At 34.4% G+C, this 19,060-nt stretch overlaps 2 protein-coding genes across 3 annotated transcripts in view; one reads left to right on the forward strand and one right to left on the reverse strand.

Moving 5' to 3' along the window:
• LOC106174307 (protein Fe65 homolog) overlaps positions 1 to 19,060 on the forward strand; it is a 91,677-nt gene that overhangs the window by 8,430 nt on the left and 64,187 nt on the right. For both annotated transcript variants that reach the window (XM_087010143.1, XM_087010144.1), the window contains 3 exons: positions 4,057 to 4,155; positions 4,463 to 4,524; positions 11,407 to 11,526. In XM_087010143.1, coding sequence (XP_086866269.1) covers positions 11,505 to 11,526 — 22 coding nt within the window. In that variant the 5' untranslated portion in view covers positions 4,057 to 4,155; positions 4,463 to 4,524; positions 11,407 to 11,504. The remainder of the gene's footprint in view (positions 1 to 4,056; positions 4,156 to 4,462; positions 4,525 to 11,406; positions 11,527 to 19,060) is intronic.
• On the reverse strand, positions 6,976 to 10,797 carry LOC112042470 (uncharacterized). Its single transcript, XM_024077048.2, has one exon. The coding sequence runs from the start codon at positions 10,271 to 10,273 to the stop codon at positions 8,297 to 8,299; it is 1,977 nt and encodes a 658-aa protein (XP_023932816.2). The 5' UTR covers positions 10,274 to 10,797; the 3' UTR covers positions 6,976 to 8,296.

Here is a 19,060-nt window from a genome sequence, read left to right on the forward strand (position 1 = left end):
TCAGGCCCTTGGTAGGAGAGGATATATTTTATGATGCCTTTATTTTCTCTATTAGACATATTTTGTTACATATTTGGCATTTATTTTGAATGAAATGAATTGATCCTTCATAAAAATTACTCTGTTATACATCCAGATAAACTTATTATATATTCTAGGAGAGTATCATGCTTTGTCTCGACATTAATCAGAATTATACATATCAGGGGAAACCAATATCAATTAAGCATGCTGATTGTCTGTGAATATACTTTTGCCTTTGGAACATTTTCACCCACTAATGTTCATCTACCACTTCAGACTGAGTGGTTTAACGCCATCTAACTACTTGTAATCCTGTTCTAATAGCTTGTAATTGAGGCGGGAAAGATTAAACATATTGATCTTCAAGGAAAATCCGACCAAGTTTTAAAGGTCAGAGGGTTTTTGTAGGCATTCTTATATTGTCTCTCAGTGATATGTGTTATTCACTGGAGGTGAAGTTAATGCTGGTTTATAAAAACTTTGTAAAATGTCAAAGATGTTCCGTGGTAGCATAACCAAGTGAAGTGTATTTGCCAAACTATCATTGGTTTGGTGAGAAAACCACACACTTTTTATATATCAATTCCAGTCAACGCTGAGTTTCAAAGCATGAAGGTGACTCCCCCTCCACTCATTAGACATATTTTACATTTCTAGTCTGTGTGGTAGTGATAAAAAAAAATTGCTGAAAAGACATAGACATTCAGAGTGCCCAGAAAAGTAATTTTATGAATTATATTAATAATTCCAGCTTTTTAATACCTTGGCAAATTCATACATAATCACTGGTAGAAACAGTTGGTAATGGAAATTATAATCTGAGGCAGTATTGGATTAAACATGAGAATAGTCCTTCAGTACATGTCATGTGGCCGTTTTATATTAGATAAAATAGGATGTGTAAAATCTGAACTGATTTAGGCCCATGGGACATTGCTGTCTGTTTATTTTGATTTTACAGTGATTTTGACACACAGTCCTTTGTGAAGACTGCAGGATTCTTTGGATGTGGAAATAAGTATTAGTTAATATTCATTAGTAGCTTATCAACCTGAATTATTATTTTTAACGATGGCTGATGGCGTCACTTGGATCCTTACCAGCTCAAGCTTTTTTTTGTCTCACCACACCTGTATGAAGTCTATAATTTTTCTATGAAGGCCAAACACAGAGGAAATTTGGCAGCTAGACCAGAAAGCCGATTGATCACTTAGAGGAAAAAGTACCAAAATAATCATAATCAGCACCATTTATTGATTCCTTATATTAAAGTGTGAAGTGATGGAATGTAGTCAGAAAATAAGTGTCATGATAGTGATCATCAAATTTGGGCCTGTCTGTGTCCAGTTTTAATTTCATAATGAATTAAATGGGGAACAGGGATTACTGCATTTTCCCATGAGATATTTACTAGTACAGTATTTTGTTTTTTAAAGACAAAATTGAATTGCCAACTTTTTTTTCCTCTTTTTAACCACACTTGTAATGGCTGTTTTGCTTGCAGTTGCATGTAAAATTCCACCTGATTAGATAATGGATGGATGATCATGAGAAATGCAGTAATCTCCTGAATAACGGAAACATGGGGGCGTTATAATAATTATCTATCATGTACGCCGATCAGTTTTGAAAGAGCCTTTGCACTGCAGAGAAGCTGGGTTCTCATATTCTGGATTGGGTTTTTGTATCTTTTATGTCAGTGATAAAAAACAATAACAATAGAATGATGTCTGTAAAAACTAATTTAATTGGTAGATAAGTACTGATACTTAGGTTAATGAGATTGCTATTATAATCATGATAGTCCCATGCAGCCACATGCAGGCATAACAAAAACTCCAAAGGTTTGCATTTTCAAGTAAAGGACCTGCTGAAATCTAAATGTATCACAGGACCAAGTATTTTCTGGTGCACGATAAGTAATTATTAAATTGGGCAGTGTGAATAAATAACATTCACTAAAATAATGTACTGTTAATGGATTAAAAGACATCATGTCAGAAAATACAGTAATTTATGTGAGCACAAATACAACATAAATGATTTCCCTTGAAAAGTTAAATATAGGAATGAGTGATGTAATCCAGCAAAAATAATTAACATATCTTTATCAAGTGAGACATAAAAATATTTTTTGCTTAGATAAACAGTGTGAACTAGGCCATCATAACTTTTTATAGATATTCGAGGCAATGTTGCTGACACGCACACCCTTGTGATGTGCTTGCATCCCATGATACTCGGTGACAATTGGGTTGTAGAGCTGGATTCACAGGTATATTTATGTACTACCAGTATATATATATATATATATATATATATATATATATATATATATATATATATATATATATATACACACACACACACACACACACACGCACACACACACACACACACAGTATATATATATATATATATATATATATATATATATACACACACACACACTAGTATATGGTCCCATTCAGAACAGGGTACTAACAGATCTGCAAATCAAATATTCAAGTGGTTCTGTTGTTTGTAAGAAACTTTGTAATAGAAAGTTATTCTTTTATGTCATGCTACAAGTAGGATATGGGACATCTTTTCCTGAAATATTTTCTCAATATTAGTGACGGCATTGTTTAACTTAGTATTCAGATATATGTAGTTTGACCAAAGGAAATTCATATATCATTTGTATCTTTGTGAGCAAAAGGTCCTTCTGGATTATTCAAATGCAGTATATATCAAGCAATGGTGTAAACAACTTAGTGGGTGTAGGGCTTCAATACAAAGATAACGATTACGGGCAGTGCTTTAATTTAGAAGCTATAAGAAAACCTAATCCATCTTGTTGTTTACACATGGTATCATAGCTAGAGCATGTTTATTAAGAAACGACAAGTACCTGATAATGTGGCAAGAGCCATTGTTATCATATCTATCAAAGGTGAGCACAGAAAAGTAGCACGGAATGCAAACAATGTCCGTGAATTATGTTTTCTTAGCACATAGGAAGTCTGCTGTGTTTGGCCAGACACCTTGTGTGACTGCGAAAAATACCCACACATAAAATTCTAATTTACAGGAAGTGGTAGGCTTCAAGAGCGCATTTGATATTAATTTTGTTTTCCTAGAAATAATCCACCCTTGATGAGTTTTGATCAGGTACATTGGACCGTGAATTTTGCATCAGCCATGCCTGAACTAACAAGTACCTGTGTATTATCCACAAGGAATCTCCCTGTAGGCATTCAAGCAATATCAGTAGTGATTAATGTGACCAATAGCTGTTTAATTTCCCATTTGTAAACTGCTCATGAATATGTTTTCTCAAGTGGGGAAGCACACACAAGTGGAATATTTAACTCTAGTGATTATATTTTTCTAGTTTGGCGATAATTGTTCTTTAAGCCTGCAGTGATAGCCACTGGCAATACTCATTGTCCATAATCTTTGCAGTTCTGTCCATGAAGATGTCAGATTTAGGCCTTATGAATGGATTAGGCATTTACTAACACTATCTGCAGATCTTTTAGCACAATTGCCCATATTAAACACTAAACCCACAAATCAACTGACACAACCAGTGTTAGAAATTAAGGCTGGACCGTCTGCCCGAGGCAGACAACTTGCAGAACGGGCAGAGAAGTTTTCCCACCCGGCGGGCATTCTAGCCAGCTAATTTTCAAGATGGCTGAGCTTTCGGTCCAGCAACTTGTTTTTCTAAGAGGCAAACGCTGGACACAACTTACAAGTATTTGGCACCAGCAAAGCAATACCTAGCACTAACATTCATCCGCTCTGGTAGTGCTGGTTTATTTGTGGGTTATGTGGTTAATATGGGTGTTAGCGCTAAAAGATCTGTGTTAGTAAACACCTAATCTGTTTATAAGGCCTGAGATTATAAGTTCTCGAGTGCAGCCATCACTGTCACCTTCAAAACATCAGTCTTTATAACTGTCAAACCATTTTTTTTATTTTGCTTTAAATTTACTGAGTAGCATTGTATTATATGGTGTATCATATTACTTTTTTTCTTTTTAGCTTTTGTTATTGCAAGGGAAAAAAACTACCACAAAGCCACTAGTGCCATTTCTTTAAATGTCAAAGAGAGTATATCAAGTAATTGTAAGTAAAAAATAGGTAAGAATTGTCGGTAAGATATTGTAGCATGCCCTTTTCAAAGATTAAAAAAAAAACTGTAAAATGACATGGTGTAATATGTATTTTTAATAGCAGTGGAAACTTTGAAATGAAACGTAAAGATTATATTTTTATTACCACATTATGACCACATCTCATGCATGAGTTAAAATTTCTGAAAGTTGATACAATATATTTTTCATACAGATTGTTGTTTGAAGTAAGATTAGCATCACATTGAAATGCTGTTTGTATGTTGCTTATATAATTATAAGTTATACATGTGTATCAATCATTCTTTTTACAGACAAATCCAGTCTGCCCATGGTCATAGATTCTTCTGACTTGCAGATATAAAGCTGATTCTTTGTAAGGCTTCAATTTTGTTTGCATGAGTGTGTGAATTCTTTTGTGCGTCTCTCTCTCTCTCTCTCTCTCTCTCTCTCTCTCTCTCTCTCTCTCTCTCTCTCTCTCTCTCTCTCTCTCTCTCTCTCTCTCTCTTATTACCTGGGTGATTAAGGAAAAAGTGTTGAAATCTCCAGAAAAATATCAAGCTTAGTAAAACTTTGCTTGTTAAAGGTAATTTTACAAAGAGATTAAAATGTCAGTTACCTCCATTTTGCCTTTAAAACTGAAAGCTAAGCTCACAAATTTACGTCCATTACAATAATTTTGATTAAAAAAAAAGAAAGGAAACAGCTACTAAACTGCCCTCTGTTACACATTCATAGAATACTGATATTAAAATTAATTGACCAAGATTTAGTATGTGCCATACTCATTGATTGTTAGGAGAACGGGCACTTCTATCCTCCTTATAACATCTTTAACACTACAGAAACTATTGTGATTAGGTAATGCTTAATAAAGCAGTATATACTAGATTTCCACCTTATTAGTTGAAAAGATCAAGACACAATAAGCAATGATTTAAGCCATGATTATAGCAATTTGTTTACTGTGGTAATACCAAGCTATTCATAAAAGACATCATGAGACAGATATATTAATTTTTTTGACTGACTGAAGTAAAAAATATCAGACACAAATGGGAAAAAAACAGAAAGTAAGCTGAAAAAAGATAAAGTCTTGCGTCACAGAAATCCTGGGGGCATTTTGTTATCTCCTTAAGTTGTGAGACTAGAGAAAAATTGGAAGGACAAGGAGGAAGCCAATTTAGAAAGAAGGAAAATCCGATTCGGAATAATGCCTGAAAGCAACCCTCGGGCATGGAGTTAATGACTGTGACAGATTTAATTTGTTTCGAGTTATTTTCTGCATAGATTCTACTAGAAACCGTCTCAGAAACACAGAAATCAATCTGTCTGAGACTTCATCCAACCCTAATCTAATTCACTACATTGGATTTCTTGGTTCTGAGATTCCCCTAGTGGTGCGCTGGCTTCTTGTTGACCTTACCTGATGTAATAAGTACAGTTTCCTTAAATTGGTTGTTTCTAATTGTTGTTCATTTGCATATTTGTGAGTAAAAAAAGTCTCTGCCTAATACAAGTCATACAAGTACCGTAACAGAATTTTTTGGGGGTTAAAGAAGATTTGCAAAATATTGGATAATATTTTTAGTTAGAGGAGGGAAGTAAATGAAGACATAAACAGACTTCCAGTCTTGTCTATGAATTAGTTAATACAATCTTCTGTCCCTTTTATCGCATTATTTTAATGAAAGATTTGAATTAACAGGAAGAAAAAATTGACAAAAATTAAATTTGAAATGGTCTACTACAGTACAAAATGAAGAGAAGATTGTTTTTAGTAAATTGATGTTATTTCTGAACATATTGTTTGAGTTTTATTGTTCATTCTTTTTCTATTTACAGTTGGTTAGAAAGCAGAGTTCTGATTTGAAAATTGGTGGGAAAAGGGTCCATATCACAGTTGAAGAAAAAGAGGTCAGTTTTGTTAAATGAAATAAATGATGAAATACTACTACCATAATACTGGTTGGCACATTGAAGTGCAACAACAATGCAAAGCAATGAAGTCTTATAATGGAAGATTCAGTCTTTCATTTTTTGTGGGCCAAGGAGCATGATTCTGTAGAAAATTCTTCATTGAATTAAAAAAAAATCATTTCATAGCTGCTTGAAATTGCCTTTGTCTTGTAAAAAAAAAAAAGCAAATTATTTTGGCCATTTGAAAAATATATGCCAGTTTCTGTGTGGTACTAAATCTCCAGTTCACCAAGCATATTTTATCACCATATCTTTATCGTTTTATTAATCGCAACTTCCTCTACAAATCGTGCATCTCGGAGCTTTGGTTCCTATGTTTACACTGGCCTAATAAGCACAGGATGATATTGAACCTGTGAGGTGAAATTTCTTAAGAGCTTTTTTTATTAATCCAAGGAAGTCGATCAGAGCTGATATTGACAAGAGTGGGAATTTCTCACACCTTAACACAGTGTCTTTTGTAATGAACACTTCAGGGAGGTCAAAGGTCGGCAGTGATTGTGTGATATTCAGTGTTGTTTTTCATGTAACTACATTGATTTTGATATAACTTTCCCCATTGTGTTTGACCAAGGTTGGTTTTCTTTATGCCACTGGCACAGAATACTGAATAGCAGGTCAGTTTAACTGCGAGTTTATGATTAATTTGATTTATTAAGTGACTAATGTTTTTAATTGGTTCTCTCCTTAATTAGGTTTTGGAAAAGGTACTTGAGATTCTTGATATTGACCATTTTAATAAAAGAGTTGGTCTTAGTTTCTGTGTTAGAGGAGACTAAAGGAGAGTGGAGTAGTAGAGCAAGAATTTCAATGAAACATTTATAATTGCTTCTTTGATGCTTTTTCTCATGATGTTCAATGTGTCTGCTTCACCCTGTATATTCAAACCTTTGCATATTTGGTATATCTGTGTTCCCCCCCATAACTTATTTATTTTTGAATTAAGTTATGAAGTCCACTATTTTAGACATGATACATAGTCAAACACTGGTTATTAATTACAAGACTCACTTTATTTTTGACTCAAAACATTTGTCCACTATTCTAGCTTAATGTGCCATGCTCTTCATCTGCAAGGTTAATGAGATAATTTGTTACATAATTATCAAATCTTTAACAGTTAAATATGTAAAAAGTATCTCTAACCATTTTACGAAGGTGCAACTTGATTTACTTATTTCAAATACAATATGCACAATGACTGATGACCGTTAAAAGAAATATTAGCTCAATCTCCAATGTTTTTCTCTAAAAATAATTTTGATTTCCATTGGTAAACAGACCCCCTTGTCATTCCTTGACAGAAAAAAAATCACTTAGAATTAAATCTTAATGAAGCCAGTCACCCAAATGAGTGCATATTTTGCTTTCCTACCAAATCCCTTCTACATATAGTGCATTGAAGTCAATGTATTAGTCTATTAGTTTTGTTACTTCTAGGTAAAATACATGACCATGCTACTCCTAATATACATTTACTTACATTAAACACAGTTGAATAGATATTTTAAACATTTATAATTTAATTTAAATTCAAGTACATTGTGCATTCTTACAAATTGATCAAGATAAGTATAATTTCCATACAATACTGTACAACAAACATACATTCAAACATCTTTACATGGAAATCTGTATCATATCAAGTGACTATATAATTTGTTCTCAACCTGAAAATTCACTATTACAGACAGAAGTATTAAATAATAATGATATTCAGTGCCAAGAAGGCAATTTGTTCTTATTAACAGTTTTTGTTTTTCAACCAGTATCTTACACAGTCATTTGACTGTACATTTTGGTGTCTGAGGCTACAAGAACAAACAATAAAAACAATATTTAATATGATAGTGGTCTCCTGCTTTAATAGTAGCCCCTATAAGACGAGACTGGATAACAATGTCATGTTGCTAGATATCCATGCAGTAATACATATGACTTATGGAATGCTTAGAAAAAAATTATTGCTTAAATAGAGGCCCTTTGTTTTAATACCTTGCTTTCTCCCAAAACCCTTACATATGGTGCTTTTAATTAGTAACAACAATTATTATATTAATTTTTAGACTATACTTAGTACATAATTTCTGATCAAAATAAATCTGCTGTCAGTCCTCACAACAAAGGCTTTTGTTCATTAACAGATTTAATTAAATTTGTTACAACAATTAGACATCAAGACACTGGAATAATTTCACTTTCCCGTGAAATTCAGCCACTAGCAACTCCCCCTCCCGATTGATGTCTACACCCACAGGGACTTTAATCTGCTGCTTACCAATGGCGTGTCTCATCTTCTTTCCTGTCTGGGTCAGTACCACCACCCTGTGGTTGTCACTATCAGCTACGAATATGTGTCCCTGTCTGTCAACGCATATCCCACAGGGAAAGTACAGTTGGTCCTCCCCCTGTCCTGATTGCCCTGGCGTGCCATACTGGAACACTACGTCGCCCTCTAGTGTTACACCGTACACGCAATGGCCGCCATTGTCGCTGACGATGATCACATTGCTTTTGGGGTTGACATTGATGTAGACTGGTTTCTCGCACATTGGGATGCTGATCTTGTTAATGAGGATGTAGTCCACAGCGTTGTAGATACAAATGCACTTGTTGATGCCATCGCACACTAGGATATGCCCACTGCTGTCCACAGTGACCCCCCAGGGGTCGGTCATGTCACCTTGGCCGAATTTCCGCACCTGGTTTCCATATTCTGTGTAAACCATACAGCCATCCACGTTGGTGACCACAACACGGTCATTACTGAGACAGGTCACACAGCGTGCTCCAGGAACTTTGACTTCAAAGACATTTTCGCCCGATTCTGAAACTGCTTTGAGGGTATCTGTATTCAAACTGGTCAGGTAGAAGTTCCCGTTCAAGCTGCAAGAAATGTCATGGGTGTTTGACAGCTTGATATCAAAGGTCTTCATTAGTGTTGCTTGAACCCACGTTTTTGTTGCTATGGTTACTGAGGGCCGACTAGACGGTGAGGTTTTTTGTTGAATCTTGAGTTTTTGACTGACAGATGGCAATACCTGAAAGTTAGATTCTGGCTCTTTGAGTTTACCGAATATATTTGGAGGTAGATTTTGTTTGACAAAACTCATGTCGCCTATTTTGATCGGTGCTGGCTGAAAGTCTTTCAGTTCTGACATTCGGGTCTGGATGTTTTTGGCATGGGTCATGACCTCGGGTTGGGAGCCATGGCGGACAAGCTGCTTGGCAAATTCACAAGTACTTTGTATTGAGACTTTCTGAAGCTGGATGCTGTCTTTTTCTGCCTCCAAGGCCTTCATCTGGGCTGTGAATTGGTCCTGAAGTTGCGAAGAAAGCTCTTGCAGTTTATCGCTAACATTCTTGTGGAGAACCTTGGCGTGGTCTTGCAGCTGTTTCTGAAGTTTGTCTCGCCTTCTTCCAAGTTTTTTCTGCTGTGCTTCGATTTCTTTTTCGCTCTTTTCAAATGTGGATACCCTTGGCAGAAGTTCTTTGTATTTCTGTTCGATGCCCTCTTTTTCACTGACAACGATTTTTTCAAGATAGACAAAGTGGTGTTTCTTGTGGTCTGTGGCTAAACAGTCACAACACAAGACAGTGTTGTCACTCTCACAATAGAACTTCAATTTCTCATCTGGGTGCTTCTCGCAGTAAATGATTGTTTGGGCCCAAATCTGCTGTAAACTTTCTTCTAGCTCCTTAGGTTTACTGGTTTCTTCTTCAGCAAACATGGGGAGGAGGCTCATGGCATGTCCGTCAGAGTCATCCTGGTTGTCATGATGCTCTTTCTGACATTTCGCACAGAAATGACACTTGCAGTTGTGGCAGTAAAGTTGGACGTCCTCAGTCTTGCAGACAGAGCACAAGGCTTCTTTTGGGTTTATAAGCATGAAATCTTTGATCTTGTTCAAGAAGAAATTGTGAACAAGTTTGTCCAGTCCTCCTGTGGGGATTGTGATTTCCTCCCGGCAAACTGGACACTGAAATTTCCCGCCAACCTGACTCGCGTGTGCGTGGTTCGCAATACAGGTCAGGCAGAAAGTGTGGTAGCATTGAAGCACTCGCGGGTCTTTGTACTCGCTGAGGCAGATGTGGCAGGTCAAAAAGTTGTCACTGAACTTGGCGTAGAGTTCTTTTGATGCCATTCTGTTTCTCTTGCAGATGTGTCACTCTATTTTCTAATGCTTTGTAACCAACTTTATCTTTGGTGGTATTAGGCCCTTTTCATGATGCCAGTGAAGTTTAATGAAATGAAAAAAATTTTCTCTTACCACATGTAAGATGTTTTCCTTGCTGTTCTCCAACAATGAGATATCTCTCAAATCTTTAGCCAAATGCTTCCTTGGTAATTTGAGCAAATTGAAACTTATCTCCCCACCTTTGTTTTTCTGGAAATCTTTATTGGCAGAGATGTATATGACTGAACTGAATAGTGAAGTGCCACAGTATTTATATCTAAAACCCTCTTCCTGATTAGTTTAGTTATCTCGTATAATGCCAAGAAACACGCAATTAAACAGAAGAAAATGAACACTATGTCACTTTAACGTCAAAGAAGAACCAATTTTGAAGAATATATAATGAGTGGTTGACAAGATGATGTTTAATGAGACTTGCTGAATACCCATCATATGTTTCAATTATTTTTGTCTAATTAAAATAGCTCCTAATGATACATCTCACTATTGTTATTCATGATGTAAAATGTATGCGTAATTGGACAATAGGGTGATCATGGTCATTTTCATTTTAATCCAGACGTCATTATTATTCTTAAAATAGCTCTTTGGGGTAGCAATGATTCTTTTTTATTTCATAAAGCTGCTTAACAGTTAATGAAAGAGTGCAATAAGGAATAAAACAATTGTCAGTATGTTGTAGTTTATAACATTATTTTTTAATCACACATAGATCTCATGTAATCTGTTGAATTTATTTTCATGGTTAATCTTTCAAAATTTTTGTTTATTTTAATCAATTGTTTCAACAAATTTAAGTGTATTACCTTGGAATTAAAGTGTTAAGTTGGGAACAATTTTAATAGGAGCTGCCTGATTATTGGGGTATGGTGGCAAATTGTTAAAACCATTCTTTTGTTTTGGGTAAAATGAATTTGCAGAGGCAAATTCATGGCAAACAGCTAAAGCTACATTTTTGGATCTTCCCTTTTCTTTTCAAATGATGAAAGATTTAATAGTATAGTGCACATCTTCTGAAACTGATATATCACAAAATTGATGAGTACACACAATTGATAAGGAATATTATTTTTTTTCAGGATGCATAAGTGTTAATTGGTGACCACTGACCAGTGATCTGACCAGGGAACTGATAAGTAATTACAGAGTGACCATTTCCAAAGCGCCTCAATCCAGCATGGCCCACACTCCTGAAAGTGGTAAGTCTTTTATTACAGTTGCCGTAAAGATTTGATCTTTTCAATTGGGAAAAATTATAAATTTTCCAGATATTGTATTTTTTCAAGTCATAAATTCTTGAAGTTAAAACATTCCTTTTGAGTGATGGCAACAAAACTGATAAACAGGGCTACCTTATAGTTGTATTGTATACGGAAAAAAGCACCACAGATGGTACACAGAAATATATTTTTAATGATTTTAAAATTATGTATCTGAAAAATTGTTAGTTTTTCCTCATTCAAAAGATCGAGTCATTATCATACTTGACAATGTGTGAATTACTTGCTTTAAGTATATGTGCTAATGACATGTGTTGATTAGATGTTCAGTTTGGATGCCACAAAAAAAAAAAAAAAAAAAATTGAGAAAAAATCTAGAAACAATAATTGTACTAATTATGACATTGTTTGAGGATGTGAATGATGAAGAAGTGGAAGAAAAACCATACCTTGTCAATGTATCAATCTCTATCACACTGATGATAAATTAAATTATTCTGTAAGGTCATTTAAATTTTGAACTGAAATGCATGATGGAAATTGTTTCTTGTTGATATTAGGTGAACCTCAATCTGGGGTAGTGCTAGCAATTTTTTTTGCTTAACCAAATCACCACTTTTTTTGTCAATTTGTTATGCTTTGAATTTGATTCAAATTCGTCAAATTGAGCTATTTTTGTGTAGTCAATTTAAGTCAGTTTTAGCATTTGGCTAAATTGGCGAGTGTTATGTTGAAAATTGATTCTTTTATGTATCATTTATTTACCTGGCTTTGCAGTTTCAACTTCAGCTGATATTTATTTGTGGCAAAATGTGTAACACATTGACCTGTTCTCATCTGCCTTCCTATTTCTCTTCTTACATTTTCATAATTATTGCCAAGATGATATAAGTATTAGTTTAATTATCACAATTGTTTATTTTTATCATTATTGTCATTGTATTTATTTGTAAGAAATACCACTAAATGTTTTCTTTTATTCTTTGATAATCGTAAAAGTTTTTTTCAGCCTTGTTCTGGATTATTTTTGATAAAGAAGCAAAGAACGTGTTTTTCAATGTGTCATACATGAAATATGTCATCTAATTCCAAACACTGATTTCCTTCTTTTTCTGTTAAGTGTAAAAAATCAAAAATATTATGAGGAGAAAGCTCTAAGTTGGTACAAGGAAAAAGAATGATCAATGTTACAAAGAATGATTGGATATTTGAAGGCTTGATTTCAATTTGACATTGTCTGTTTCTATGAGTGCATTCTGACTTTATAAAAAACCGTAGGCTAGTGATGATTCATACACATAGAGACATATGATAAATCTCTTATATATGAATGAACATGGCTTTTGAACTAGATACTATATGCCATATCATATCACAGATTCCTTTGAGTTTTTATGCTGTTTCCAAAAAGCATTTTCCTTTTTTTTCATACTTTTCATAAGATTCCCTTCATAACAGCGATTTCACGGCGGATCAGTAAACAATTTTTTTCTGGACACAGTCATTATAGCAAATAATTATGTTTTATAATCTGATTTGTTTACTACAATGGAGATAATTGCCCTGGCAACAGCATTGTTTATGAATAAAACACTTTTTATATGATGCCTTTATAACAGATCATTAGGTTGTATAATCTGTTTTGTTTACTACAATGGAGACAATCTCCTGGGCAACAGCATTGTTTATGAATAAAACAAAAATAATGCCAGTAGTCAAGCTGTAACTTACATAAATGAATTTTTAGATGCTTATGAAACTTGAGAGATTTGACCTTCAACTTAGCACCCAAGTCATTGTATAATTTTTTTTTTTTTTTTTTAGAAAAAAATATGGTTTTTGACTTGGATCCAACAAGTTGTTTGGATCCTAGTTGTCAAGAATGAATTTGGTTTGATATATTTCAGTCTTTTTGCCATGAAAAGAATATATTGAACAGTTGACAGTGGTTTTAAAGGATGAAATCAGAAATTGATCAAGCAAATATTGTCTTAGAGCAATTCATTGGAGACAGATAAATTGCCTTGCACATGAAATCCTTCTCTCTCTCTCTCTCTCTCTCTCTCTCTCTCCCAAAATGAGCCTTAGAACTTTTCAGATTTAAGAATTGTGTTATTAAGTTATGAATACTGAGGGTCTTGCTTCATCTGCAGTATGGAAATGTGAAGATTTCCTTTAGATTGTTGACATTACAGTTGTTACGGTAGCTAGATAGGTTGATAATGACTCTCCCACTATATCTTTGCCCGTGGAGATAATCCGTAATTACATGTTACATTTGAATGAAATGGATTTCTGATATTCTCCAAAACAATGTCTTGTAAATGCTTATAGAAATAAAATGCTATTCAAAAATTTCAGAAAAATTAGTTTGCTTCATGGTTGAGTGTTCAGTTTTTAAGGGTAACTAATTTAAAACAAGTTTTAATTTTTTAAAAATTGTAATTATATTTGGAAGTGAAATGCTGGGATGAGTAAGGTGGTTGAAATTTTCTAGTAATTACCGTAAAGTGGTACAGTGGGAAAGGTAGGCAGGTCAATGACTTGGGTTGTAACAGGGGTTGATTAAGCAGCAGTGGAAATATAGCACACACATCACTGTAAAATTACCCATTTACAATGTGCCATTGATATGCCTAAAAGAAAAAAAAAAGAAAAAGAAAACTAAATATGACTGCAGTGGTAGAACCTTTTAAAGAGACAAGCAGGTGGACAAGTAAGTTTCTCCGAAATTGCAAAACTATAACTCAGAGTCTGTTTATACAATAATTTGTAAAAGGTGTCATGTTTCTGGACAATTAGTTTATGTTTCATTGTAAGTAACTTTAAGTTTTATTTGTTTTCCTAACTGTTTTAATTTTTTCATTATTTAACATTTTATTTTTATCATTTTATAATAATAATAATAATAATAATTATTATTATTATTATTATTATTATTATTAAATTTACATGGTATCTTAAATAAGGAGGCAGAAGTATTCCCCGGGGAGGATGTACCAGTCTGGTCATGACACCAGCTTTTATCAACTATGTTAAGAGTTCCAGATGTGTACATTAATGCCATAATGATGTCTTGATTGCAGTTTTATTAAATCTAGGCGAGGAGCAAATATGCCCAGGTCATTTTCTCAGGATCAGATTAATGATATACTTTCAAGATGAGTGAACTTAATTATTATAAACATGTCTGGAGACTGATTAGAAAGTGAACGGTATTATCCAAACTGACTCCTCGAAAAATATGTTATGACAACTTCAGTGTTGCTTTTCAGCTCTGGTGGTTCAAAAAGATGTGGTTGTACTGCATTAAGATCTTTCCCTCTCTCTCTCTCTCTCTCTCTCTCATGTGTGTGTATGTAATAAAATTTTCTTTTGTAGTGACTTCCAAAGCTGGGATATTCAGTCTTTCATAGAGCTTCTTTGTAAGTTACCTTATGATCCTGCTTAATAGTTATATATATAAAAAAAGAACACCATAACTTCTATAACAATCCATAAAACTCTGCATTTTACCAGGTCTGGTTTTATAAAGTGAACTGTAATAGCTGAACCATATGTTATTATGTGCATTGCAGGGGCGTAACCAGACCTTTTAGAATTGTACGCACAGATTTTGAAAATTCCCAGGTACGATTATATTCCGTGAAAAATACACTGAATTTATGGAGAATAATACCATGGCTGGCTCAAAAAAATGTACGCACAGTGCATCCGTGCGTATGCCTGGTTACGCCCCTGCATTACAACAGAGATGTTATTGGTTACAGGGTCAAAAATATTTTACGTATACTTTAGATTAAATAACGGATCAACAGGCCCGTAGCCAGCAATTTCAAAGGGGGGGGTTCTTTTTCTGAAAAAGTGGACCTTTTACCATATAACCCCCATGTACCTAGGTCAAATTTTACTCAGAGTGGACCTTTTTCCAGCAAAAAGGGGGGTTCTTTCGAACCCCCCGAACCCCCCCTGGCTACGGGCCTGGATCAAAGTGACAGGTGAGTGTAGTTCTAGACCAAGTGAGACAGGTTGTGGAAATGGCCATTGGTGCCCATTCTAGTTTATAAGGTTTACATTACTCTGTGAGTACAATTGTGATCTGTCACATCTAACACAATCAGTGGAGCCCAGCTTGGGCCTAGATGTGAATTGAATGATTTGACCAGATGGCTCATATGGTAGAATGCTCACCTCTGGTGCAGTAAGTTGTGGGTTCAGTCTCCATCTGGGTCATACCAAAGACCATCATGAAAATGGTACCTGCTGTCTCCTTGCTAAGCACTCAGTATACAGAGGTTGAAGTTGGGGTGAAAAAGATCTGGTCATCATATAGTACGGCTGGTAATTTGTTTTAGTTAGCCCTGAGTGCCAAACATGTGCAGCTCCAGTTGTATTTTCCCCAGGGAGATGAGAAAGACTTAGAATGGATAAGGATAGGTAATAACTAGGCATGAGTGTGGTAATTTATGATATATTTACTGTATTCAATATTTAACATATATTTCAAAGAAATAGATAAACCTCAATTACCTTTTGGCAGACTAGCATGTTAACAAATAACTTGAAGAATTTTGAATGTTCATCAGTTTTACCAAGTAATACACCTATCCCTGGAAAGTGTTCCAGACAAACAAACAAACAAAAAAACTTTCTCAGTTGATAAAGGTGCAAATTTCAAACATAATTTAGCAAACAGTATTTGTAATGGAATATTAAGTCCCGTTCTTTTCTTTTTTTAAGGAATATTTGCTCAATTTTTTAATGGCCTTCAGTGTATTGCAATAAAAAGTCTTTGTTTTGAAGTTCTGTGTTCTCTCTTCCGTTTTTTTTTTTTTTTTTTTTTTTTCCTCACTAAGGGAAAATGGGCTAGATCTAACATCAGACAATTTTTGATAATATGTACAGTGCTAGAAAATCACTGTTGTGCTCGGCAACATAACAGGTCATATGTCATTAAAAGCAATAAAAACAAACTATTGGAGACTGAAAAATATGACTTACTATACAATTCTCAAGCGAGAGAAGTCGTTCTGTATCACTGATTTTAATCTGGCTGTGGATATCACACGCAGAAATTATCTTCATTAATGGCTGCATATTTATACGTAGTCATGAAGTGGAAACATGCAGAGAGTCCCACAGTGCACATTTTAAGACCTTGGAGACGTTGGGTCATGTATTTGAGGATCTAAAATTAATTAATATGGGATTATTAATAGATGACACTCGGAGTATATACTAGTGTGAAACGCTAAGGCTCTGATGGACTAGACATTTCTGAACTAAATATTACTCATTTAGATCAATCCACTGATTTATATTCTCAAAATTTGATTTTTTTTTCAAGTTTTTTTGTCATCCATAGTTTGTTTTATTTTGATTAAAATTAATAAAATTGTGCTGTATTATTTTTCTTGTACCTGAGATGTATTTTAAGTGTTACACTTACAGTCAAAGAAAATTCATTAAAGTCAGTGAAATAATGAAATGTAGTTAAGAACTGATCCATTAATATCCTAAAATGTGTTTTTGGTGAGTTTTTTGTTTAAAGTGTTTTTATAGATAGGTATTTAAAAAAGCCATGCCTGATATTGATTTTTATTACAAGGATATATTGTCCTCTGTAAATCCCCCCCCCCCCCCCCTGTATTTTTTAAAGCTTCTTTTAATTTGTTGTGAATTTATGGTGTGAGCATGATAATCCCATGGGACTTCTATAAAATATTATTAATGTCCCAATTGGTCTTAGATCAATCTAGAATTTTGGGATGAAAATAATTGCATTTTTATTGCTCACAATTATATTGGCTCAGAATTGTGACTAAATGTTCTTCGGCTATCCCTGGGGCAGGTCATGATTAAATATAAATTGTGGAACAAATTTGACAAGCCCAATCCCTTGAGCTGTAATTTATCAACTTTAGTTCATCTAAAAGCAATTCAAGAAGCAAAAAAATAACTCTTTCTTATTATATGGAAGAGAATTAATTGAATGGCAAAAAAAAAGTTTTGTACAATGAGAAACAAATTAGAATTGTATTTTGAGCTGATGAATTTGGACCTTGGATCTTAATAGATTCTGGTTCATCACCACTTTTGATCATGTGCGCAGCTGTATTAATAAAGGTTTATGCAATTGCCACCAGAATTGGCTTTGTGGTTGAATTTTGTCCTTAGTTGATTGTCAGTATGCAAGTTGGCAAGTTGGTTTCAAAGCGTTTTTTTTTTTTTTTTTTTTTTTTTTTTTTTGTTGTTGTTGTTGTTATTGTTGTTGTTGTTGTTGTTGTTGTTGTTGTTGTTGGAAGGAGGGGGGACAAAAAAGCAAATTATGAATACTTGCTTTTTATTATTGTCACCCTAAACTTTGCACAGGCAAGCTTGCTATTCCTACGTTCAACAAGTCAGAATAATACTTAAAAGTTTAGATATCTGCACATTTTGTCTATTTCTCAGCAATTTTGATAAGTAGTAAAATATGCAGCCCTGCAACTAATATAATAAAGCCAACACTCTGTGTACCAGTTTGCCTTAGGTCAGTCACTGAACACAATGATGGGGTTTCTCCAGGAAAAGCAATTATCTTTTCCAGAGTTAGCTATTTGTAATCTTCCATATCAGATTCTAGGCACAACTTGGTTTGAAAGTTAAGTGGCACTTGCATGAAATGGTGGGAGATGAGTCATCTCTTATTGTTGCTTGCAATTGATGTCGTTTGGGGGAGGGGGGATTAAAATGAGAAAAAGAAAACATATTGTTGGATATCACACAGAAAAAAACATAGTTTTGGATATCATGCAGAAAATAATTTCTATGTTAGCCTGAGTTTGACATCATCAGCTGAATGTGACAGAATTCAGCAGTTTTTTCCCCAGGCTCCACCTCTGCACAGCTGTACCTCACTAAATATACAAGGGACCATTCCCATAACCCTGTCTTACAAGCAGGCTTGATCTATCTTGGAGGGGCTACTCGATAAATGGCATTCAGTTTAAGCCTGCACAAAAGTTAATTTCCCCCCAACAGCTTCAGTGGACATAAAAGACATTTAAGCCGTTTAAACTGAATGCAATTTTGCGAGAATCCCCTGGGAGTTAGACCGATCCAGCTAGTAGGACAGGTTAATGGGAACCCAGTCTAAAAATTAGGTGGCCTCATGCTTAACTGGTGACATTGTAAAATGCGGTGCACTGCATGATATTAGAACCTTTAGTTAGAAATGCACAGTTTGCGACACTTTTGCTCCTATATATTCTACATGGGAAGATGTTTAATACTTCTGTTTGTTGGAACTGTCTGAAATTTTCATCTGGAAAAATTTTCATTATTACCAGAACCACTTTGAATTAGCATTTTAATGTGAAAAACTCAAGTTTTTAAATAGAATTCACAAAAAAAAAAAAAAAAAAAAAAAAAGAATGTTAAAGTTTACAGCTTTTTGTCAGCTTATATCTGATGAATGGTTTTGGAAAGATGAAAGATTAAGTTGCAAACATAGGAATTTGAAACGGGAAAG

Source organism: Lingula anatina, chromosome 3, assembly GCF_051362555.1.
Source record: "Lingula anatina isolate TDL-2025a chromosome 3, LinAna3.0, whole genome shotgun sequence".
Taxonomy (NCBI): Eukaryota; Metazoa; Brachiopoda; class Lingulata; order Lingulida; family Lingulidae; genus Lingula; species Lingula anatina.